Genomic DNA, 25,175 nt, shown 5'->3' on the forward strand with positions numbered 1-25,175 from the left:
AAGTGTGTATCAAACTGGTAGCCTTTCGCATTAATCAGTACCCAAGAAGTAGCTCTTGCTTTCAAAAAGGTTGGTGACCCCTGGTCTATGTAATAAGAATATAGCCTTGTTGATTCTAGCTTTGAACCTAACTTAGAGCTTGATCAATGTCAAGATTTGGCCGAGCCAAATGACTTAAATATTGAGTGGGACAAAGATCACGGCCCAAGAGTCAGTTGCGTAACAGAGACATGGCTACATTACCCAGCTAGTCTTACTCACTTTGGCCATGTGATAATATCAGATCCATATCTGTGGATACTGAGCCAGCTCCTATTGGCTAATGGAAGATAAGATCGAGATGATGGCTCAGTGGGGGGTCAGATCTGGGCCCCATTGGAGCAGGTTACCTGAGCACACTTGTTTCTGGTTTCATCTCCAGCAGCGCTTCTTTTTCCAGTCACTGACCCCTTCAAAGCATCAGACGAAAGCTATGAAATATTCACACGACCACACCTTTAAACGTCTACAATGCACTTTATTTGTCCAGATTGTATCGTTACAGACACACAGTATGACATTAACAAAGTATTTAAATAAATAATTCATGTAAAAAAAACAATACCACTGCATTTTATGCAAAAATTAGGGACACTTTTACATTTTTTTTTATATTGTTTGCCATCGGATTCTCCCCTGAAAACAAATAGGATTCTAAAGCTGCATGAACACTAATATTTTTCTTGTCTATTTTTGTCAACAGGTTGATGTTCATGTGTTGACGTGTCACTAAAAATGAAAAGTCAGATTAATCTAAAAGCAAAATTAACTTATTCACACTTCTGGGTTTAGAATTAACTATTATTTGTTTGTGGTTTTAGCTTTGCTTTCCACTGGGGTTTGGTAACATTGCCTGGTTTTAATCGCATTTGGTGACAGCATATTTGGTGTTTTGGGCCGACAGTGGACAACAAACAACTTTGGTGCAGTATACCCGTGGCAACCGCTTTAATCTAAATTCAAAAGTGTTATTCATTTGATTTAAGAAATGAATCGGTTTGTCAAGCACGAAATGTAATCCTTATTCAACAAAAAAAATTGGGGCCTTCAAAGTTAACATGACACATGCGATTAGTCAGAAAAAGTATTGCAATAGTCATGTGTAAACACCAGTGTTGGGACTAACGCGTTACAAAGTACTGTAACGCCGTTACTTTTGGCGGTAAATAGTAGTCTAACGCGTTATTTTTTATATCCAGTAACTCAGTTACCGTTACTACATGATGCGTTACTGCGTTATTTTACGTTATTTTTTATGTAGTATCAGCTAGAAACTGAGAAGATCTGAGTGTGTTTTATTGGAGCGCTGCAGAAGAGGTGACCGGAAAAGAGAGTCGCGCTGTGTATGTGTGTGTGTGGGAGGGGGCGTGTCTGTGTTTACATCATGGCAGAGCCAGAAGTCGAGTTTCTTAACATGGAGATATTCTCACTACTTTTCTTTTGTCGACCACAAAGAAAATAACATTTCAGTTAAATGTAAGTTGTGTCTTGGATCAAAGATCCTATCCTAGCAATTCAAATCTGCTGAAACAGCTACAAAAGCAACATGCTTCGACGAAGCTAGTAAAGAGAGACACACGTCACCTCCTAAGCAACAGCGGCTGGATTTTAACGAGGCATCTGCCTCTGCTCATCATTCAGCACTGAAGGTACACACACTCTGTCAATTCTCTTATATACTCTTTCATTCTAGACTTCTAGAGTGTTTGATTATCACACTAAATGTATAGACTATAAAGTCCGTTTGTGAACTTTATAGAGGGATCCTAGTGGGCCAGGCCAATCTTTCCTTATCTCTAAACTAAAACTGGGGAAATGTGTAGAGTGTTCTGGGCTTCAGACATGATTTTATTTCAGAATTCTTTGAGAGAAAAAAAACGCCTGGTTAGGCTTTGTGTATGTAGTGTGTGCCTTCCTTGCTTTACAGCTATGTTGTTATTATGCTGTTTGTTACTTATGTATGTTATGTTGCAGCTATTTAAAATAGTTATGTCAATTTGTTCTGGCCTGAAACAAATTGGCCCTTTGAAACATATCTTTGTCTTTGTGTGTTGTATGTAGACCACATGGCTTAGCAGAGTTCAGTGGTGCAAATGCATGTCAAGTTGATCAACACATTGTATTATTCTCCAGTGCAATAACAGTACTGAAATGAAGCCTAAAGGGGCATTAAAGGGGGCCTTAAAAAAAATTACAGAAAAGAATATAAGTAACTAAATAGTTACTTTTCACAGAAACGCATTACTTTTTGGTGTAAGTAACTGAGTTAGTAACTGAGTTACTTTTGAAATAAATTAACTAGTAACCGTAACTAGTTACTGGTTTTCAGAAACTAACCCAAAACTGGTAAACACAGGTTAAATTCAAAGCAAAACTCTTTTTTTATGCAGCCGTTAGCAAGAATGCTACTAGTACGTTGACAAAAAGCAGCGAACGGCAAACATGTTGTCAACTGTGAGTGATAGTGATTTATCAAAATTCTAAAGTATGATTCACCTTATTAAAGATATAAGAAATTACTTGAAAGCACTAATTTAAACTTTTTTTTTTTTTTTTTCAATTTAGGCCTGTCAAAATTAGCATGTTAACGAATGTGATTAACCACAAAAAAAATATTGCAATAATCTTGTCCAAACGCAGATTACTCTGAAAGCAAAATTCATGTATTCACACTTCTGGGCTTACAATGAACTATTATTTCTTTGTGATTTTATCTCAGCTTTCCACTGGGTTATGGTAACCGTCGCCTGGTTTTATTCGCACTTGGTGAGTTATTATTTGGTGTTTTGAGCCGCAATAGAGCCCACTTGCACGCATATATGAACGCGTGTTTGGTTTTCATCTGGTCCTGTTTGGACCGCATTATTTCATTTTTAACAGTGTGAAAAAACTACGTGTGTTTGAAAATATCAGCGTTCAAGGCCAAAGAAAAGTTGATGTTGTTTCTGAAGTGTGTTCATGTGCAGCACTTAACTGCCGTCAAGGTGAGCAACACCCTCCTCTTCACCTGTGCAGGCCATGCATTTGTTTACCCTCCTCTTCACCTGTGCAGGCCATGCATTTGTTTACATCGGATTCTAAATCACGGCCACGAAGGCCAGGACACTCGGTGGAATATTCAATTTCTTCAGCACATGGAGGCTCGTCGTCTTCAAAAATGCTGGATGAGAGAAGACAAGAAAGAAGTGTATTACAATCTGCAATCAACTTTTAAGTAATATTGCAATTTCCCATGCCAACACGGCAAGTATGCCTGATAGAAAGTGCTACACTTTTCCAAATGCACTAGCTCGATGCTAACTTGACATTGGATATGCCATAACACAAAATGTACTCAAATGTGTCTCAATAACCCAAGAATGACTTAAAAATAGTCAGGATTAGAGATAGGCGATGTGGCCTAAAATCACAATATATATTGCAGACTCTTGTGATAATGAAGTATATCACAATTTATTATCAGGCATATAAAGGATAATACAACCATTTTAAAATGTGTTGCAAAGGCTCTTAGAGGCCTACTGAAAGCCACTACTACCGACCACGCAGTCTGATAGTTTATATATCAATGATGAAATCTTAACATTGCAACACATGCCAATATGGCCGGGTTAACTTATAAAGTGCAATTTTAAATTTCCCGGAAAATATCCGGCTGAAAACGTGCGGAAGTATTGGGACACCACTGTGTCCCAAAACAAACAGCGTCTGTTTTCATTGCAAAATTCCATAGTATTCTGGACATCTGTGTTGGTGAATCTTTTGCAATTTGTTTAATGAACAATGGACACAGCAAAGAAGAAAGTTGTAGGTGGGATCGGTGTATTAGCGGCTGGCTGCAGCAACACAACCAGGAGGACTTTGAGTTGGATAGCAGACGCGCTATCCGACGCTAGCCGCCGACCGCATCGATGATCGTGGTGAAGGCCTTCGTCGCGCCGTCGATCGCTGGAACGCAGGTGAGCACGGGTGTTGATGAGCAGATGAGGGCTGGCGTAGGTGGAGAGCTAATGTTTTTAGCATAGCTCTGTCGAGGTCCCGTAGCTAAGTTAGCTTCAATGGCGTCGTTAGCAACAGCATAGCTAGGCTTTGCCAGGCGGGACAGCATTAACCGTGTGGTTACAAGTCCAGGGTTTGGTTCGGTGTCTCCTGATAGTAGAAGTAATAGTAGTATTGTTGATCTTCTGTCTATCCTTCCAGTCAGGGGCATGTTTCTTCTGTTTTCTATCCGCAGTTAAGCACAATGCTATCACGTTAGCTTCGAAGCTAAAGTGCTTCGCCGATGTATTGTCGTGGAGATAAAAGTCACTGTGAATGTCCATTTCGCGTTCTCGACTCTCATTTTCAAGAGGATATAGTATCCGAGGTGGTTTAAAATACAAATCCGTGATCCACAATAGAAAAAGGAGAAAGTGTGGAATCCAATGAGCCAGCTTGTACCTAAGTTACGGTCAGAGCGAAAAAAGATACACCCTGGCGTCCTACACTGCACTCTAATCCTTCACTCTCACTTTCCTCATCCACGAATCTTTCATCCTCGCTCATATTAATGGGGTAATCGTCGCTTTCTCGGTCCGAATCGCTCTCGCTGCTGGTGTAAACAATGTGCAGATGTGAGGAGCTCCACAACCTGTGACGTCACGCTACTTCCGATACAGGCAAGGCTTTTTTTATCAGTGACCAAACGTTGCGAACTTTATCGTCGATGTTCTCTACTAAATCCTTTCAGCAAACAATGGCAATATCGCGAAATGATCAAGTATGACACATAGAATGGATCTGCTATCCCCGTTTAAATAAGAAAATGTCATTTCAGTAGGCCTTTAATTTGGCTGTAATATAATGCGTCATTTCCAGTTGGATTATTTTCTCCAAACTATTATGATTACTTATTCCACTTGTTAAATTCCTGTTAATATCTGGTTACTTTAACCTGAAATACCAAGTAGTTACAGGGGCAGTATTGGTCATATCAACACTGAAAGCATTTTCAAGATCATTGAATGATTACATTTTTGATCCCAATTAAATTCCCTTAAATTCCTCCCATGTCAATGGATTCATTTCCTGTGTTTGTAAACAAAAACAACAAAAACATTTTTGAATAGTAAAAAATATCACCACTATAGTACCGATCATATAATGATATTCTACTTGGTAAAGTCCCTTCTGATTTTTGTATCAATCCGCCCACCTTTGTTTACATTCATGGGCTCAAATCCACCTACGATGTGTAGCGTAGCATGTTTAACTTGTCGTCGTCCTCCAGTAATAATTATATTTTTAAGAAACATAGTTTATTTGCTTATTCTATTTACTTAATGTGTGTTTTTCAGCTTATTGTGTTGTTGTTGCATCCAGAGGAAGTCACAAAGTATGACACTCTTTTCAACATATATTGCCAATCTTGTTCTAACAGGTTGAATTCCGACACATACTCTCTCGTGCACTCATGTCTTTTTCTCTCACACACAACACTTCTCATTCTCCGTCAATAACATTTCAGGCGCAGTATACTTACGAACATTTGGGAACTCTGAACATGACTATAGAGCAGGGGTGTCCAAAGTGCGGCCCTGGGGCCATTTGTGGCCCGCAGGTCATTTTTTAATGGCCTCACGGCACATTTTAAAAATAAGAATGAAAACAATTTAAAACATGATAAGTGGTATAAAAGAGCAAACAGGTGAAATGTAACAAGAACATGTCGCAATGTTTACTCTAATAACACAAAGCTGCCATGCAGGCTGTTTCTTTCTTTAAAAAATAATAATGAATCAAAATCAATGTCATTATGAATAATTGACCTATTCAAGGCTCCAATTACGTCACATCTGAGATATTTTGGGGGAAAATGTTGCATATTTTGTGTTTGCCATATAAAAAACTGAGTTGTTTTTTATAAAGAAGGGCCTAAAACGAACAAACGAAAAACATAAACAACAATAAAACGTATAATTGACGGATAGATCTGAAGTTGATCTCGAGATTATTGTGTTAAAAGTAAACAGTAAAAAAAATATATATATATATATATTTTTTAACACTATAATTATTTGGATCCCCAATAATTTTAGTATGACTTGTTTTTAAGTGTCATTGCTCAAAAAACAATAATGAATTAAAATCAATGTTGTTATGAGTCATTGACCTTTTTAAGGCTCCAATTATTATATAATCTCAAATATTCCACTTAAAAATTTTATTGTGTGAAAATATTGCATATTTTGTATTTTTTCCATAAAAAAACAGGGTTTTCTTTGACAACAAGAGGATACAACTTAAATCATTAAAACCGTTATATTGACAGGTAGACCTAATGTTGATCTAGAGATTTGAAACTAAATAATAATAAAAATAATAATACTGAATAATGACACATTTTTAATATTTTTTTGACCAAAATCCTTTGGGGTCCCCGGGATCAAGCCTGAGTGGAGGCCTAAATGTATATTTTTTATACATATATTGTATTGGTTTTAAAATGATAAATGATAAATGATAAATGGGTTATACTTGTATAGCGCTTTTCTACCTTCAAGGTACTCAAAGCGCTTTGACAGTATTTCCACATTCACCCATTCACACACACATTCACACACTGATGGCGGGAGCTGCCATGCAAGGCGCTAACCAGCAGCCATCAGGAGCAAGGGTGAAGTGTCTTGCACAAGGACACAACGGATGTGACTAGGATGGTAGAAGGTGGGGATTGAACCCCAGTAACCAGCAATCCTCCGATTGCTGGCACGGCCACTCTACCAACTTCGCCACGCCGTCCCCGTATAAAATAAAAAATATCAAAATGGCCCCCGCTTGCTTTGATTTTTCAGAATGCGGCCCTCAGTGGAAAAAGTTTGGACACCCCTGCCATAAAGATAAACACCAACATGTCGTTAATTTACAATAGTTATTAAACAATTTTATTTACATAATAGCTCTTTTTTGTCTCATGTCTCAAAACGGCTGAATAGTGCTGCAAATAATAATAGCGTCCTCTTTCAGAAGTTGCACAGTCCATCGTTGCGATGGTTTATAAGTACAAACCCCGTTTCCATATGAGTTGGGAAATTGTGTTAGATGTAAATATAAACGGAATACAATGATTTGCAAATCCTTTTCAACCCATATTCAAATGAATGCACTACAAAGACAACATATTTGACGTTCAAACTCATAAACTTTATTTTTTTTTTGCAAATAATAATTAACTTAGAATTTCATGGCTGCAACACGTGCCAAAGTAGTTGGGAAAGGGCATGTTCACCACTGTGTTACATGGCCTTTCCTTTTAACAACACTCAATATACGATTGGGAACTGAGGAAACTAATTGTTGAAGCTTTGAAAGTGGAATTATTTCCCATTCTTGTTTTATGTAGAGCTTCAGTCGTTCAACAGTCCGGGGTCTCCGCTGTCGTATTTTACGCTTCATAATGCGCCACACATTTTCGATGGGAGACAGGTCTGGACTGCAGGTGGGCCAGGAAAGTACCCGCACTCTTTTTTTACGAAGCCACGCTGTTGAAACACGTGCTGAATGTGGCTTGGCATTGTCTTGCTGAAATAAGCAGGGGCGTCCATGAAAAAGACGGCTCTTAGATGGCAGCATATGTTGTTCCAAAACCTGTATGTACCTTTCAGCATTAATGGTGCCTTCACAGATGTGTAAGTTACCCATGCCTTGGGCACTAATGCACCCCCATACCATCACACATGCTGGCTTTTACACTTTGCGTCGATAACAGTCTGGATGGTTCGCTTCCCCTTTGGTCTGGATGACACGATGTCGAATATTTCCAAAAACAATTTGAAATGTGGACTCGTCAGACCACAGAACACTTTTCCACTTTGCATGAGTCCATCTTAGATGATCTCGGGCCCAGAGAAGCCGGCGGCGTTTCTGGGTGTTGTTGATGAATGGCTTTCGCTTTGCATAGTAGAGCTTTAACTTGCACTTACAGATGTAGCGACCAACTGTATTTAGTGACAGTGGTTTTCTGAAGTGTTCCTGAGCCCATGTGGTGATATCCTTTAGAGATTGATGTCGGTTTTTGATACAGTGCCGTCTGAGGGATCGAAGGTCACGGTCATTAAATGTTGGTTTCCGGCCATGCCGCTTACGTGGAGTGATTTCTCCAGATTCTCAGAACCTTTTGAGGATATTATGGACCGTAGATGTTGAAATCCTTAAATTTCTTGCAATTGCACTTTGAGAAATGTTGTTATTAAACTGTTTGACTATTTGCTCACGCAGTTGTGGACAAAGTGGTGTACCTCGCCCCATCCTTTCTTGTGAAAGACTGAGTATTTTTTGGGAAGCTGTTTTTATACCCAATCATTGCACCCACCTGTTCCCAATTTGCCAGTTCACCTGTGGGATGTTCCAAATAAGTGTTTGATGAGCCTTCCTCAACTTTATCAGTATTTATTGCCACCTTTCCCAACTTCTTTGTCACGTGTTGCTGGCATCAAATTCTAAAGTCAATGATTATTTGCAAAAAAAAAAAAAGTTTATTAGTTTGAACATCAAATATGTTGTCTTTGTAGCATATTCAACTAAATATGGGTTGAAATGTATTTGCAAATCATTGTATTCCGTTTATATTACATCTAACACAATTTCCCAACTCATATGGAAACGGGGTTTGTAAAATGTCCATTAAAAGTAAACTGATGATTCTGAATGATTAGTTCCAGTGTAGACAAAGATGACGATGTTGTGGTTGTCGTCTATCGTCCCTCTTCACGGAAAAGAAATACAGTATCTACAGCTGCAGTTACTCCTTCTGGAGACACTGCCCCTTAGTGTTTTGGAAGAGAATTACAAGTCTGGCGCCACCCCAGCCACGGAAGAACTATAAATCAAACGTCAGAGGGGACGCAAGCTACGTGACGCGAGGCTATACACCTGGCTGTGCACTGTGGAGGGACATTAGCCACTTCAAAGAATGCTACATTAGTTGAGGGCACGTTCGTTTCCTGTCGCTGTCAAGAACGTGTTATCAACATGCATCATCACAATATAACAATCGTACTACAAGCTCCATCGTATAATTTATATTTTTATTGTCTATAACACGCAACCCTAGACAAGATGAAATCTTACTTGTGTGACTTATGGTCCTGGATGTTGTGGTCCAGGTTCATGTAACTGACCAGACTCGTGTCATAAAGTTCCTTTGTATCTTTAGTCACGGACAGCAGACTGTGGCAAAACTTCATTCCCATTTCTTCCAGCTCTCGGATTCCCATATGCAGACCCTTTAAACGTAGAAAAAAATGGTGAGAAAAACAAAGAGAGAGTCTGAATTTCAAAATAGGAGTGCATTGCCGCAGTAACTTTGTTTAATTTTTTTTTACCAGGGTGTAAAAAAAAGGCCATATGGGTCGTTTACATCTGAACCTCTGCTGGTACCAAACTGGTACTTCCAAAATGGTGCAGGTACTTAAAGGCCTACTGAAAGCCACTACTACCGACCACGCAGTCTGATAGTTTATATATCAATGATGAAATCTTAACATTGCAACACATGCCAATACGGCCGGGTTAACTTATAAAGTGACATTTTAAATTTCCCGCGAAACTTCCGGTTGAAAACGTCTATGTATGATGACGTATGCGCGTGACGTCAATGGTTGAAACGGAAGTATTGGGACACATTGTATCCAATACAAAAAGCTCGGTTTTCATCGCAAAATTCCACAGTGATCTGGACATCTGTGTTGGTGAATCTTTTGCAATTTGTTTAATGAACAATGAAGACTGCAAAGAAGAAAGCTGTAGGTGGGATCGGTGTATTAGCGGCTGGTTGCAGCAACACAACCAGGAGGACTTTGACGTGGATAGCAGACGCGCTATCCGACGCTAGCCGCCGACCGCATCGATGATCGGGTGAAGTCCTTCGTCGCTCCGTCGATCGCTGGAACGCAGGTGAGCACGGGTGTTGATGAGCAAATGAGGCCTGGCTGGCCTAGGTGGATAGCTAATGTTTTTAGCATAGCTCTGTGAGGTCCCGTAGCTAAGTTAGCTTCAATGCCGTTTTTAGCAACAGCATTGTTAAGCTTCACCAGGCTGGAAAGCATTAACCGTGTATTTACATGTCCAGGGTTTAATAGTATTGTTGATCTTCTGTCTATCCTTCCAGTCAGGGGTTTATTTCTTTTAGTTTCTATCTGCAGTTAAGCCCGATGCTGTCACGTTAGCTCCGTAGCTAAAGAGCTTCGCCGATGTATTGTCATGGAGATAAAAGTCACTGTGAATGTCCATTTCGCGTTCTCGACTCTCATTTTCAAGAGGATATAGTATCCGAGGTGGTTTAAAATACAAATCCTGGATCCACAATAGAAAAAGGAGAAAGTGTGGAATCGAATGAACCCTTGTACCTAAGTTACGGTCAGAGCGAAAAAAGATACACCCTGCACTGCCTCTCTAGTCCTTCACTCTAACGTTCCTCATCCACAAATCTTTCATCCTCGCTCAAATGAATGGGGTAATCGTCGCTTTCTCGGTCCGAATCTCTCTCACTTCATGCGGCCATCATTGTAAACAATAGGGAACTTTGCGTATATGTTCAATTGACTACGTCACGCTACTTCCGGTAGGGGCAAGCCTTTTTTTATCAGATACCAAAAGTTGCGATCTTTATCGTCGTTGTTCTATACTAAATCCTTTCAGCAAAAATATGGCAATATCGCGAAATGATCAAGTATGACAGAATAGATCTGCTATCCCCGTTTAAATAAAAAAAAATCATTTCAGTAGGCCTTTAAGACACTGAGAAGGGCAGTTTATTTTGCGTAATGGAGGTGATTATTATTAGCTGAGGGGAGTGACTCCACACTGTGTATGGAACACATAATTAGCTGCTTTTTAACAGATGACCTGAAAATAAATAAAGTTTTGGCCAGAGGGGATCAGCATTTCTAATTGGCATTAAAGGCTTTAATCAGGATTGGCGATCACATACTTTTCCACTGATTGGTGGCCCATCCCTAATTTGCATTTGTATATTCTATTGTCAAAGTATGGGATTGGTACTCAAATTCGGATCAGACCTGAGGCCAAAAATGTTGATCGTGGGTCATTTTCTGGAGATCTTCAGGAGATCAACACTGTACTGAAGCCCAGAACACTCTACGCATTTCCCCAGTTTTAGTTTAGAGATAAGGAAAGATTGGCCTGGCCCACTAGGATCCCTCTTTATGTTTGTGAACTTTATAGTCTATACATTTAGAGTGATGTGATAATCAAACACTCTAGAAGTCTAGAATGAAAGAGTATATAAGAGAATTGACAGAGTGTATACCTTCAGTACTGAATGATGAGCAGAGGCAGAGTTTGGAGTGTTTTCTTTAGCTCGCTTTCCATGTTTATTTGTTTAAGTTTATATCCATTATTTATTCCACTGTCCAGGTACGTGGAACATGTTTTCCGTGCCATTTGCTGTTTGACGCCAGTATCATGCTAATTAGCTGCCTGAAAGCGGGTGAATCAACTGTAGAAATAGCCTGCATGTATTCTAGCACATAAGCTGCAATGGCTCTATATCAACTTTGTCCTGGCTAGCAGTCCCTCCGTTAAAATCCTTAAGTGGAGCTGAAGTGGCATCGGAGTCTGTGTGTCTCTTTACTAGCTTCGTCGAAGCATGTTGCTTTTGTAGCTGTTTCAGCAGATTTGAATTGCTGTTTTGGGCAGTAGATACGATCTTTGATCCACGACACAACTTACATTTAACTAAAATGTTATTTTCTATGTGCTCGACAAAAGAAAAGTAGTGAGAAGATCTCCATGTTAAGAAACTCGACTTCTGGCTTGTTAGTAAACACAGACACGCACCACCCCCTCTCCATCCACCCCATCCACCCACACAAAGCGCGCCTCTTCTCTTCCTTGTGACACAGAAGGACGACACTGCAGCGCTCCAATAAAACACACTCAGATCTTCAGTTTCTAGCCGATACTACATACAAAATAACGTAAAATAACGCAATAACGCATCATGTAGTAACGGTAACTGAGTTACCGAATAAAAAAATAACGCGTTAGACTACTATTCACCGCCGAAAATAACGGCGTTACAGTAACGCGTTACAAAGTAACCCTACATAAAGGCAAGGACTGGTGTAACTTGTTGTCCATTGTTTAAAAAAAAAAAACAGAGCCCTAATTTCTTATGCACAAAATAGAGTCTGAAATGTGCCACTTTTAAACGCCAACATGGGGAGTTATAAAAAAAAAAGCCACTTGGCGGTAGAATAATGAACTCTAAACCTTGCTTGCACACTTTTTGCTCGCACAGCGCAAAAACGTCAGGTTTGGGCGAGGTTACAACCTGGAGAAATACAAGGAGCCAGACGAAAGAAATACTCCCAGGGGAATGGAACCTTTGCTCTTTTAACTTATTTTGTCTGTGTGTTAGTTATAATAACATAACTCAAACTATTTTGCAAACCTTGTATATTCCCTGGTCAAAACCATTGTAGGTGCTTTCCATGGTGTAACTTCTCAGCACGCCAATTTCTCTCCAGACAACAACTCTGGCAGTGGATGAACGCGACTTCTCCACCTAAGAAAATCAGATTAAATGTGTATTAGAAAAAAATGCAATGTGTTTTGTGTTCACTTGGTCTGTGGTACAGTCGTCCCTCGCTTCAAATATTGCGGCTTCAATCATAATGACGTTTGGAGGATCCTCCGGGTGCTGTGTTCTACAGAAGAAAACACTCAAAGCTACAATATTGTGTGAAAAGAGTGTAAAAGTGACTATACGGGTTCTAGTTCATGTTCATGTTGAAGAAAGGTTTATGTTTATGTTAAAAAAAACAAATGATTTTATGCTTCAACTATAAAAATATCTAATTTATTGATAATAATCCTACTTCGCGGAAAAGTATTTAACAAGGTCAGGCCTGGAACCAATTGGCCGCGATAAATGAGGGATGACTGCATCATCACCCTCTACATGAGGGGTGGGAAAATATATCAATGAGGCAATATATAGCAATAATGTGTCTAATGATATAACATTGATTCTTAATATCCGAATTATAAAAAATAAATGTTTACATTTTTTTAGTCATGTTTTTTCGACAATGAACTATGTAGAATATTGCAACATATTACAATAATGTATCGTATCGTGATATGTATCGTACTGTAAAGTCCTTGCCAACACAGCCTAAGTCTGATCAGTTCTTATAGATCAGACCTGGGCATTCTGCGGCCCGCGGGCCACATCCGGCCCTTTGTGCGTCCCTGTCCGGCCCGCGTGAGGCCAATCACAAATTACAAAATCAAGATTAAAAAACATCTATGTCGTGCGCGCAATACAACTGTGCTGCTTTTATTTTGAAAAGTGTTATTTGTGGGCGTATGTCCGTGTGTAAACTGTGAGTGAAGGTGCACAGCGACAAGTGATGCACGGTTTACACCCGAGACGCTAAAAAGAGAAAGGTTGATGACGAATGGCGTGTTTTCAACAAGACATGTTCCCTCTAAGGTGCGCGCCTGCGCAATTTGGCACTGCTCAAGCGTCCTCTGCGCACAGCAAATATATGCCGCACACCAAATCAACCCCATCTGAAGTCTAAACAAAATAAACACATTTATTCTGTGTAATTTTGCAATGCAACTTTGAGTGACAGTGACAACAAGCGGCCCTAACGGTGTTCGTCAACACCGTTCAATTGAACACCGTTCAATTATTGTAACGTCTATCGAGATGCTTCGAGGACAGGAATTATATCGATCACTTTATTGAGCAAAACTGTTTATATTTGGCCATAACCACACCAAAAACATGAGTAAAACAATTCTATCTCGAAAAACTACTCATTTTCTGCCGTGCAAACCAGGCCAAAACCAACTTGTCATCTGTCACCAACACGCATACCACTAAACCACTGGTGCGTTTATGGCCACACAAAAAGTTGGACAACTCAAAAACCACACAAAGTTACACTATGACTCCTCAGTCATACGTGTGCTTATTTTACTGTCATTTATTATTAATGTTAATTTATTGATATTAATCATGGAATGCTGTTACTAGAGAAAGTTACAGGAATGCACACTTCATCCTATGCTTACATTTCATTGTGCAACATGAGGATGTTTAAGGGGAACTAAATGTGATCTCTGAAAGGGGTACAGATGATTTCCAAAGCAGTGCTTTTGGTATAAAGTTAAGTTAGGTTAAATGAAAGTATTATTATTATTATTATTATTATTATTATTTATCTTACGGTATATATAAAAAATAATATTGAGCAAAATTTAATGGAAATATTGTCGATGTGGCCCTCCAGCAGTGCTCGGGTTGCTCATGCGGCCCCCGGTAAAAATTAATTGCCCACCCCTGTTATAGATTAACTATGACTGAACAATATTTTTACAATATAAGGTTAACACTATTGTTTTATGTTGACATCACGGACTAGCTAATGTGCTGTGTGATGATGACGTGTGTATGTATGTCTTTCGGGCAGGGATATTTCACTCAGTTTGGGGAGCCACATTTTCAGAAAGCTAAGGAGCGGGCGGGCCGGACATCTCCCTTCACTTTTTGTCTGATTTTGTTTATTTTTTAAGGAGCTTTGGCAAAAATATGAGTCTCTCACAAGTTTGTTTAACTATACTTGTGAGCCACCTGTTGAATAGCCCTGGAGGGGGTGTAATTGTAATTGTTCATATGTGCACATCAATAAGTCTGAAGAGTAAACATTGGCACTTATGTGAACTGTTACCCAGCATCACTTATGAGTGTAGCTAAAGTTGACGTGAGACTGCGCACATTTCCACGTCAGTTTTGATACATCTCATCGTACGGCAGGTTTTTGTGCCTACACAAGTTTGTACGTGAGGCCCCTGGTCTATGATAACATTTCGGATGGATTTGCTGTATGTATCGACCCAACAGCAATCATATTTGTATTGTAGTACACGTGACTTGGAATGATGAAATAGAGAGTTGACTGAATTTACCATGTAGTTGCAGCTGTTGAAAGAAAATGCTGGTGCAACACGATCTAAGGCCTTTGCAATAGCCTATAGAAACAGAGAAAGCGATTGTGAAAAAAAACCCAACAGTGACATTTTCAACATTTCAACTCCAGAACAGGAGAGCAATTTATTTGACAGTATCAGGCTCTGCAAGACACCAAACTTTGCTTACCCGATATCCAGGGTCCTCTTTCAGTCCCGCCGTGTCCACAGCAGAACTTGACTGCCAGAGAGTTTCCTTCACGCTGCAGCCATACAAAAATACATTCTTTTTTCGAGAGTGGCCATGATAGTCACAGAAGACCTGACAAAGAGGACATAAAGAGGATTTTAAATGACCAGAAACAATTGAAGGTGTCTTAGGACAAATGGAAAAAAAGTAATTAAAGGGGCTGTTAGCAACGATTATAAAAATGCCTAGAGGACGCTAACTTTTAAATGTTTATTATATCACATTGGTTCTCAAACGTTTTTCAACAAGTACCGCCATAAAAAAAAACTTGGCTCTCTAATTACCAGTGACGTGCGGTGAGGTTCATGGCTGGTGAGGCACTGACTTCATCACAGTCAGATTTACAAACATATGAACCCTAAAGAGTATCTTATTCACCATTTGATTGGCAGCAGTTAACGGGTTATGTTTAAAAGCTCATACCAGCATTCTTCCCTGCTTGGCACTCAGCATCAAGGGTTGGAATTGGGGGTTAAATCACCAAAAATTATTCCCGGGCGCGGCGCCGCTGCTGCCCACTGCTCCCCTCACCTCCCAGGGGGTGATCAAGGGGATGGGTCAAATGCAGAGGACAAATTTCACCACACCTAGTGTGTGTGTGACAAGCATTGGTACTTTAACTTAACTTTAACTTTACACATACAAACTGTAACACACAAAAAAGCACATTTAATAAACATTTTTTTAATATGATCTTACCTTTACTTATAAATGAGGTCCATGCGCAGCTGTTGTGCTGGATTAATGCACCCCCGCCGTAGAATGCACCCCCTGACGGGAGTGTTATAACTAAAGCCCACACTTAAACTTTCCACGTGCAAGATTGAATCTATTTAAAAAAGTTATTTAATAAGAAGCCAAAAAGTGCAAAAACAATAATGTTCGTGTTGGAGGAGTTGTGAATGACTTAAATATGAAATCCGTGCTGCAGTCTGCAGGTGTACCTATTGTTGTGGCCCTGCGGTCATTCACAACTCCTCCAACACGAACATTATTGTTTTTGCACTTTTTGGCTTCTTATTAAATAACTTTTTAAAATATATTCAATCTTGCACGTGGAAAGTTTAAGTGTGGGCTTTAGTTGATACAACACTCCCGTCAGGGGGTGCATTCTACGGCGGGGGTGCATTAACCGGCACAAGGAGGCGGGATTACTGCGAGCCTCAGCAAGTGCGTCTTCGCAGCAGATTTATGAATGCTCAGCACAAGAAATACTTACACACATACAGTTGTTGACAAAATACACTGTACATTATATACCTCAGCTAACTAAACTATGGAAATGTATAATATAATTCATATAGCAATACGGTCTCACTGCACAGCAGGCCAGCAGTTAGCCGAGTCCGCAATCCATGGTGAGGCTCAACTCAGTCACGTGCCTCAACTACAGCAAGTCTCTTCTCAGTATTTGAACGGCAAATGTGAAAATTCAGCGATTTTGAATAAAAATAATCTAAAACTGGTAAAGTTAAATGGAAAATAACTTTATAGTATAATCACTGGATACATATAACAATTTAATTATTTTTTTTTCTTTTTACATCTTTTTCTTTCCATGATGGCAGGTGAGGCCCCGCCTCACCTGCCTCCAGTGACTGCACGTCACTGTTAATTACCACTAGAATGACCAACATTAAAATACAGTAGTATAGTAGGTAAGTATTCATTAAAAAGAAGGCAGAGTTTTCATTTTACAAGAATATTTTATATTTTTGGCATCTGTAACTATACACAGTTTTAACAGGAACACTATGTTTGAATATAGGAACATAAAACAGTAATCACTTAAGTCCTATGTATCAAAGTCAAGGCCCGTTATCTATGGCCCCCGGGATGATATTTGATTAGTATTAGAACCGGCCCGCAGGCCACAGCCGCCTGCTGCTGTTTTTGCACGCACCAATACTCCATCAGCGTTGGGGTCCCACAGTAACTTTTTGGGGTACCACTTTTTTGCAAGCATTTTGAAAACCAATGATAAATGTATGCATTATCCTGTTATATCTCACATTCTATATTGTGTTTTGGAAAAAGGTTGTCATAAACGTTATTTAATTCATTAAAAAAAAATAATAATACAAAAGAAAACACCTTTTTATGCATATCTGACATCACATGGACAAAAATAATAAAATACCCAATATTATGTTTAGATGAGAAAAGGTGAGTCATTTAATCCCAGGAACACCATACCTACCGTCAAGCATGGTGGTGGTAGTATTATGCTCTGGGCCATGAATTGATTAACGTGGACCCCGACTTAAACAAGTTGAAAAATTGAGTGGTCAATTGTACGGAATATGTACTGTACTGTGCAATCTACTAATAAAAGTTTCAATCCATCAATCAATGGGCCTGTTTTGCTGCCAATGGAACTGGTGCTTTACAGAGAGTAAATGGGACAATGAAAAAGGAGGAGCTAAAATCTTCAGCCTGGTTGGGTCTTGGGCGCAGTTGGGTGTTCCAACAGGACAATGACCCCAAACACACCTCAAAAGTGGTAAAGGAATGGCTAAATCAGGCTAGAATGAAGGTTTTAGAATGGCCTTCCCAAAGTCCTGACTTAAAGGTGTGGACAATGCTGAAGAAACAAGTCCATGTAAGAAAACCAACACATTTAGCTGAAGTGCGCCAATTTTGTGGTCAAAAATTCAAGCAGAAGCTTGTGGATGGCTACCAAAAGCGCCTTATTGCAGTGAAACTTGCCAAGGGACATGTAAGCAAATATTAACATTGCTGTATGTATACTTTTGACCCAGCACATTTGCTCACATTTTCAGTAGACTCATAATAAATTCATAAAAGAAGCAAACTTCATGAATGTTCTTTGTGACAAACAATTATGTGCTCCAATCACAAAAACACAAGAGTTGTAGAAACATTATGACATTATGTTCTTTACAAGTGTATGTAAACTTTTGACCACGACTGTACATGCATGCTTAAGACGAACAAACACTTTGAGTGTAAAACATATCCGGATAATGTCTGCAATATGTGGATGGCAGAACAGACAGCGAACAACATTGAAGTAATTAATTATGATTATTTATTGCTTTTATTACTTATAATGAATAAAATAGCACAGGGCCCTGCGATGAGGTGGCGACTTGTCCAGGGTGTACCCTGCCTTCTGCTCACGTGCAGCTGGAATAGGCTCCAACTCTAACCCCCACCACCACCCTGCGACACCAAGAGGGACAAGCGGTAGAAAATGGACCGATGGATGGAAAACAGCACAGTGATTTGACAATGAGCTCTGAGTATGTGCTTTTACTGCCATCTAGTGCCTACTGAAGTTAATTAATTAACTCATATTATGCTCTACATATGGTCAATGTTTATATTCACCTTGGAGAAAGCAAACCACCAGGTTTAAGTAAATAATGGTTGAGTCCATCATAAATTAAGGAGCCATAGTTGGACATTCGCATATGGACTTGGTTAAAGGCCTACTGAAAGCCACTACTACCGACCACACAGTCCGACAGTTTATACAACAATGATGAAATCTTAACATTGCAACACATGCCAATACGGCCAGGTTAACTTATAAAGTGCAATTTTAAATTTCCCGCCACACTTCCGGTTGAAACGTCTATGTATGATGACGTTTGCGCGTGACGTCGATGGTTGAAACGGAAGTATTCGGACACATTGTATCTCAATACAAACAGCTCTGTTTTCATCTCAAAATTCCACAGTATTCTGGACAGCTGTGTTGGTGAATCTTTTGCAATTTGTTTAATGAACAATGGAGACGGCAAAGAAGAAAGCTGTAGGTGGGATCGGTGTATTAGCGGCTGGCTGCAGCAACACTACCAGGAGGACTTTGAGTTGGATAGCAGACGCGCTATCCGACGCTAGCCGCCGACCGCATCGATGATCGGGTGAAGTCCTTCGTCGCGCCGTCGATCGCTGGAACGCAGGTGAGCACGGGTGTTGATGAGCAGATGAGGGCTGGCGTAGGTGGAGCGCTAATGTTTTTATCATAGCTCTGACGAGGTCCCGTAGCTAAGTTAGCTTTAATGGCGTCGTTAGCAACAGCATTGCTAGGCTTCGACAGGCGGCACAGCATTAACCGTGTAGTTACAGGTCCAGTGTATGGTTCGGTGTCTCCTGATAGTAGTATTGTTGATCTTCTGTCTATCCTTCCAGTCAGGGGCTTATTTCTTTTGTTTCTATCTGCATTTAAGCACGATGCTATCACGTTAGCTCCGTAGCTAAAGTGCTTCGCCGATGTATTGTCGTGGAGATAAAAGTCACTGTGAATGTCCATTTCGCGTTCTCGACTCTCATTTTCAAGACGATATAGTATCCGAGGTGGTTTAAAATACAAATCCGTGATCCACAATAGAAAAAGGAGAGAGTGTGGAATCCAATGAGCCCTTGTACCTAAGTTACGGTCAGAGCGAAAAAAAAAATGTCCTGCACTGGACTCTAGTCCTTCACTCTCACGTTCCTCATCCACAAATTTTTCATCCTGGCTCAAATGAATGGGGTAATCGTCGCTTTCTCGGTCCGAATCGCTCTCGCTGCTGGTGTAAACAATGGGGAAATGTGAGGAGCCCTTCAACCTGTGACGTCACGCTACTTCCGGTACAGGCAAGGCTTTTTTTTATCAGCGACCAAAAGTTGCGAACTTTATCATCGATGTTCTCTACTAAATCCTTTCAGCAAAAATATGGCAATATCGCGAAATGATCAAGTATGACACATAGAATGGACCTGCTATCCCCGTTTAAATTTTAAAAAATCATTTCAGTAGGGCTTGAACTCTCTCAGAGAAGAGGCAATAAATTCAGACTTCGGAATGCAAAAGTGATAGCTCTATCCTGGAGGAGAGACTCCTTGTCTATCTTTACGTCAACATTTAAGTTACAACTTATAGAGGTTGTTTTCGGTCACTTACACATGAACGTCTCCCTACATGGTCAGGTTGTACACTCCTGAATTAACACACACCCAGACAGAGAAAGAAGGAATATAAGAAGGTGGTTCGGCTCCTCCAAGTTAGGAGTGCCTCATAATTATTGACCTGACCTCCTCCAGGAACTGCAGTCCTGTATAATGACGCTCGCTTGTAATAAAGCAACTTTTGGTTCAGTAAAGCGTCTCCGACGTCTCTTTTGATCCAGCCGCACTGTTGTGTCACCCTTCTGGGTGACAAAACCAGAAATACATACCACTACTTTTAAGCCTGTGTGGTATAAAATGAGTACCGGTAATGAGTTTTTTAATCCAGTTCCTGTTGAAACCCTGTGCTTTTTTAAAATAAGTTTACAAGGAACAATTAAAATATTAATAGCAACTTCATAAAAGCACGAGTTGAAAATAGAGATTTTTGTTGCAACTTTCTGAAAAAGCTGTTGCAAATTTAGGCCCCAACAATCATAAAAAAGCCAGTGAAATTCTGGAGGTACCAATCAACATACCCACCCTGTCGTGATCTGAAATAAAGTGAACCGCTTGAAGGAAAAGTGTCTAGAACTGTAATATATTGTTTAGACAAATCGACAATCACAAGACTCTACCTGGTAAAGAACTCTAGAAACATGTTCAATCTTACTAGGGGGGTTCGTCCAATAGTGTTGAGGTAGTAAAGGAAGCCTTTGGTATGGTAGATTGTTGGACAGAGAAGACGGTCTGGTTTGCTCCATTGGCGATTCAAGTCTTCTTTGTTCAGATCACAACGATGCCTGCAATGGAACAAAGAAAGATATTTGTTCAACAATCAGGCGACTTCTCAGGCTGCCCACCGAGCTGTAGAACACAAAATTTCGCTTCAATCGACAATTTCAATTTATTTTACAATTTATTGTACAATTTTTGGCCGCTAAAAGTGCATCAATGTGATAAAAGGAACATTTATTATTTAGATGACAAATCACAAAATTAAAGGCCTACTGAAAGCCACTACTACCGACCACGCAGTCTGATAGTTTATACATCAATGATGAAATTTTAACATTGCAACACATGCCAATACGGCCGGGTTAACTTATAAAGTGCAAATTAAAATGTTCCGCGAAAATTCCGGTTGAAAACGTCTATGTATGATGACGTATGCGTGTGACGTCAATGGTTGAAACAAAAGTATTGGTACACATTGTGTCCAATACAAAAAGCTCTGTTTTCATCGCAAAATTCCACAGTATTCTGGACATCTGTGTTGGTGAATCTTTTGCAATTTGTTTAATGAACAATGGAGACTGCAAAGAAGAAAGTTGTAGGTGGGATCGGTGTATTAGCGGCTGGCTACAGCAACACAACCAGGAGGACTTTGAGTTGGATAGCAGACGCGCTAGCCGACGCTAGCCGCCGACCGCATCGATGATCGGGTGAAGTCCTTCGTCGCGCCGTCGATCGCTGGAACGCAGTTGAGCACGGGTGTTGATGAGCAGATGAGGGCTGGCTGGCGTAGGTGGATAGCTAATGTTTTTAGCATAGCTCTGTGAGGTCCCGTAGCTAAGTTAGCTTCAATGGCGTCATTAGCAACAGCATTGCTACGCTTCGACAGGCGGCACAGCATTAACCGTGTGGTTACAGGTCCAGTGTTTGGTTCGGTGTCTCCTGATAGTAGTATTGTTGATCTTCTGTCTATCCTTCCAGTCAGGGGCTTATTTCTTGTGTTTCTATCTGCATTTAAGCACGATGCTATCACGTTAGCTCCGTAGCTAAAGTGCTTCACCGATGTATTGTCGTGGAGATAAAACTCAATGTTAATGTCCATTTCGCGTTCTCGACTCTCATTATCAAGAGGATATAGTATCCGAGGTGGTTTAAAATACAAATCTGTGATCCACAATAGAAAAAGGAGAAAGTGTGGAATCCAATAAGCCCTTTTACCTAAGTTACGGTCAGAGCGAAAAAAGATACACCCTGGCGTCCTGCACTGCACTCTAGTCCTTCACTCTCACGTTCCTCATCCACGAATATTTCATCCTGGCTCAAATTAATGGGGTAATCGTCGCTTTCTCGGTCTGAATCGCTCTCGCTGCTGGCGTAAACAAAGGGGAAATGTGAGGATCCCTTCAACCTGCGCGTCACGCTACTTCCGGTACAGGCAAGGCTTTTTTTTATCAGCGACCAAAAGTTGCGAACTTTATCGTCGATGTTCTCTACTAAATCCTTTCAGCAAAAATATGGCAATATCGCGAAATGATCAAGTATGACACATAGAATGGATCTGCTATCCCCGTTTAAATAAAAAAAATCATTTCAGTAGGCCTTTAAGTTCTGTGTTGGACACGTACATGTGCGTGGAAAGGTAGTGAAGCGCCCGCTAAGAGATAGATGCTACAATCATAGGGACGGTGGGGTGGGAGAGATAGCGCGCAGTCCTTACTCAAAAACATTTCAAGGTTGTAATAGACTGATGGAACGGCGGAAAGGTCTATGGCCTCGAGAGATGGAGCGTGTTTCATGTGTTGGTGACAAGAAGCAGATGGTAGGCAGTGTGTATGGCAGGTGAAACACCAGTAAAGAATGGCGGCATGATTCCAATCAGTGTGTGGGTTGCGTTTAGCAAGCCATGCTAAACAGAGAACCATGGGAGCCTAACGTGACAGAAGCTGCATTCTGTTAGTCTCTGGTGATGAGGAAGAGCGCCCTCTGGTGGGCTAACCGCCTGGTGAGCGACGGCGCAAGCGTGGATGTGGTGCTTGAGTCGGCCGTGACAAATAGCGGGAGTGGTCTGTAGCCGCAGAGCCACAGCTGTCTGCGGCTGTCAACGGTGGAGAGGCAGCTTCCTCCCAGTTGCATGGGCTCCTCGGTCATCTTCACCAGTGACGTGCGGTGAGGTTCATGGCTGGTGAGGCACTGACTTCATCACAGTCAGATTTACAAACATATGAACCCTAAAGAGTATCTTATTCCCCATTTGATTGGCAGCAGTTAACGGGTTATGTTTAAAAGCTCATACCAGCATTCTTCCCTGCTTGGCACTCAGCATCAAGGCTTGGAATTGGGGGTTAAAACACCAAAAATTATTCCCGGGCACGGCACCGCTGCTGCCCGCTGCTCCCCTCACCTCCCAGGGGGTGATCAAGGGGATGTGTCAAATGCAAAGGACACATTTCATTACACTTAGTGTGTGTGTGACAATCATTGGTACTTTAACTTAACTTTAACTGCTAGCAAATAACATTTTGTAAATGTTAGCACAGGGAGCCAAGAAACTAATGGTACCGGGACCATGTTGACCCCTTGTTGTACACCTGGCACATACCTTACCTTGGGCAGGACATTTAGGCCACCACAAAACTTACTTACGAGTAGCCTCCAGGTTTTAATGGCCGTTTACGTACAGATTTTTTGCAAGACCTGTCCCACATGCCAAAAGACTTGTAACATCCAAGAAACAGACCAAGCTTGTTTTCAACAACCCCATTTTGGCGTACAGTCATGGGCATTGTGGGTCCGTTAGTAAAGCGCACCAGTATATTTTAGTAATTAGTGACTATGCAACAATATTTTCGGAGGTATTTCCCCTCACTACTGTTACCGCTCCTGCTATGCTGCGATGCCTGGTGCAGTTGTTCTCCAGGACAGCTTTGCCCAAAGTATCTTTTAGGTCTGGCTCCCCTGCTTGCAGACCTTTTTCAAAGCGTTGCTTTCGGTATGACTTCCACTGGTCTTTTATAGCCTCTTCAAATAAACTAATCTCCAGGGTGGAAAAGGGATTACAGTAAGAGGTTTCCTTTATGTCTCCCTTCTCCAGACTAGTCCCAGCACTTGCTCTGACCTTGGCTTGCATGACCACAGGACCTGTTAAAGGCCTACTGAAATGACATTTTCTTATTTAAACGGGGATAGCAGATCCATTCTATGTGTCATACTTGATAATTTTGCGATATTGCCATATTTTTGCTGAAAGGATTTAGTAGAGAACATCAACGATAAAGTTTTGGTCGCTGATAAAAGAGCCTTGCCTTTACCGGAAGTAGCGTGACGTCGCAGGTTGAAGGGCTCCTCGCATTTCCCCATTGTTTACACAAGCAGCGAGAGCGATTCGGACCGAGAAATTGACGATTACCCCATTAATTTGAGCCAGGATGAAAGATTTGTGGATGAGGAATGTGAGAGTGAAGGATTAGAGTGCAGTGCAGGACGTATCTTTTTTCGCTCTGACCGTAACTTAGGTACAAGGGCTCATTGGATTCCACACTTTCTCCTTTTTCTATTGTGGATCACGGATTTGTATTTTAAACCATTTATCTCCACGACAATACATCGGCAAAGCACTTTAGCTACAGAGCTAACGTGATAGCATCGTGCTTAAATGCAGATAGAAATAAAAGAAATAAGCCCCTGACTGGAAGGATAGACAGAAGATCAACAATACTACCAAACTCTGGACCTGTAACCACACGGTTAATGCTGTACCGCCTGGCGAAGCCTAGCAATGCTGTTGCTAACGACGTCATTGAAGCTAACTTAGCTACGGGACCTCGACAGAGCTATGCTAAAAACATTAGCGCTCCACCTACGCCAGCCAGCCCTCATCTGCTCATCAACACCCGTGCTCACCTGCGTTCCAGCGATCGACGGCGCGACAAAGGACTTCACCCCATCATCGATGCGGTCGGCGGCCCGGAGACGGAGGAAGTCATGGTGAGGACAGCGGCACGGCGGCGGGCGTTGTAGCTTTCGACGACACCGCGGCCGCCATCAGAATCGGCAAGAAACATATATTTCCCCAAAGTTACGTACGTGACATGCACATAGCGGCAGCACGTACGGGCAAGCGATCAAATGTTTGGAAGCCAAAGCTGTACTCACGGTAGAGCGTCTGCTATCCAACTCAAAGTCCTCCTGGTTGTGTTGCTGCAGCCAGCCGCTAATACACCGATCCCACCTACAGCTTTCTTCTTTGCAGTCTCCATTGTTAATTGTT

At 40.9% G+C, this 25,175-nt stretch overlaps 1 protein-coding gene across 1 annotated transcript in view; it reads right to left on the minus strand.

The window, feature by feature from the left end:
• Positions 1-518: 518 nt before the first annotated feature.
• LOC133658776 (cytosolic carboxypeptidase 4) overlaps positions 519-25,175 on the minus strand; it is a 121,947-nt gene continuing 97,290 nt past the window's right edge. The window contains 6 exon segments of the mRNA XM_062061162.1: positions 519-3,199; positions 9,148-9,302; positions 12,494-12,607; positions 15,025-15,087; positions 15,215-15,346; positions 20,847-20,976. Of these exon segments, the coding sequence (XP_061917146.1) occupies positions 3,043-3,199; positions 9,148-9,302; positions 12,494-12,607; positions 15,025-15,087; positions 15,215-15,346; positions 20,847-20,976 (751 nt within the window). The 3' untranslated portion in view covers positions 519-3,042.

This window comes from Entelurus aequoreus, linkage group LG10, assembly GCF_033978785.1.
Source record: "Entelurus aequoreus isolate RoL-2023_Sb linkage group LG10, RoL_Eaeq_v1.1, whole genome shotgun sequence".
NCBI classification, from domain to species: Eukaryota; Metazoa; Chordata; class Actinopteri; order Syngnathiformes; family Syngnathidae; genus Entelurus; species Entelurus aequoreus.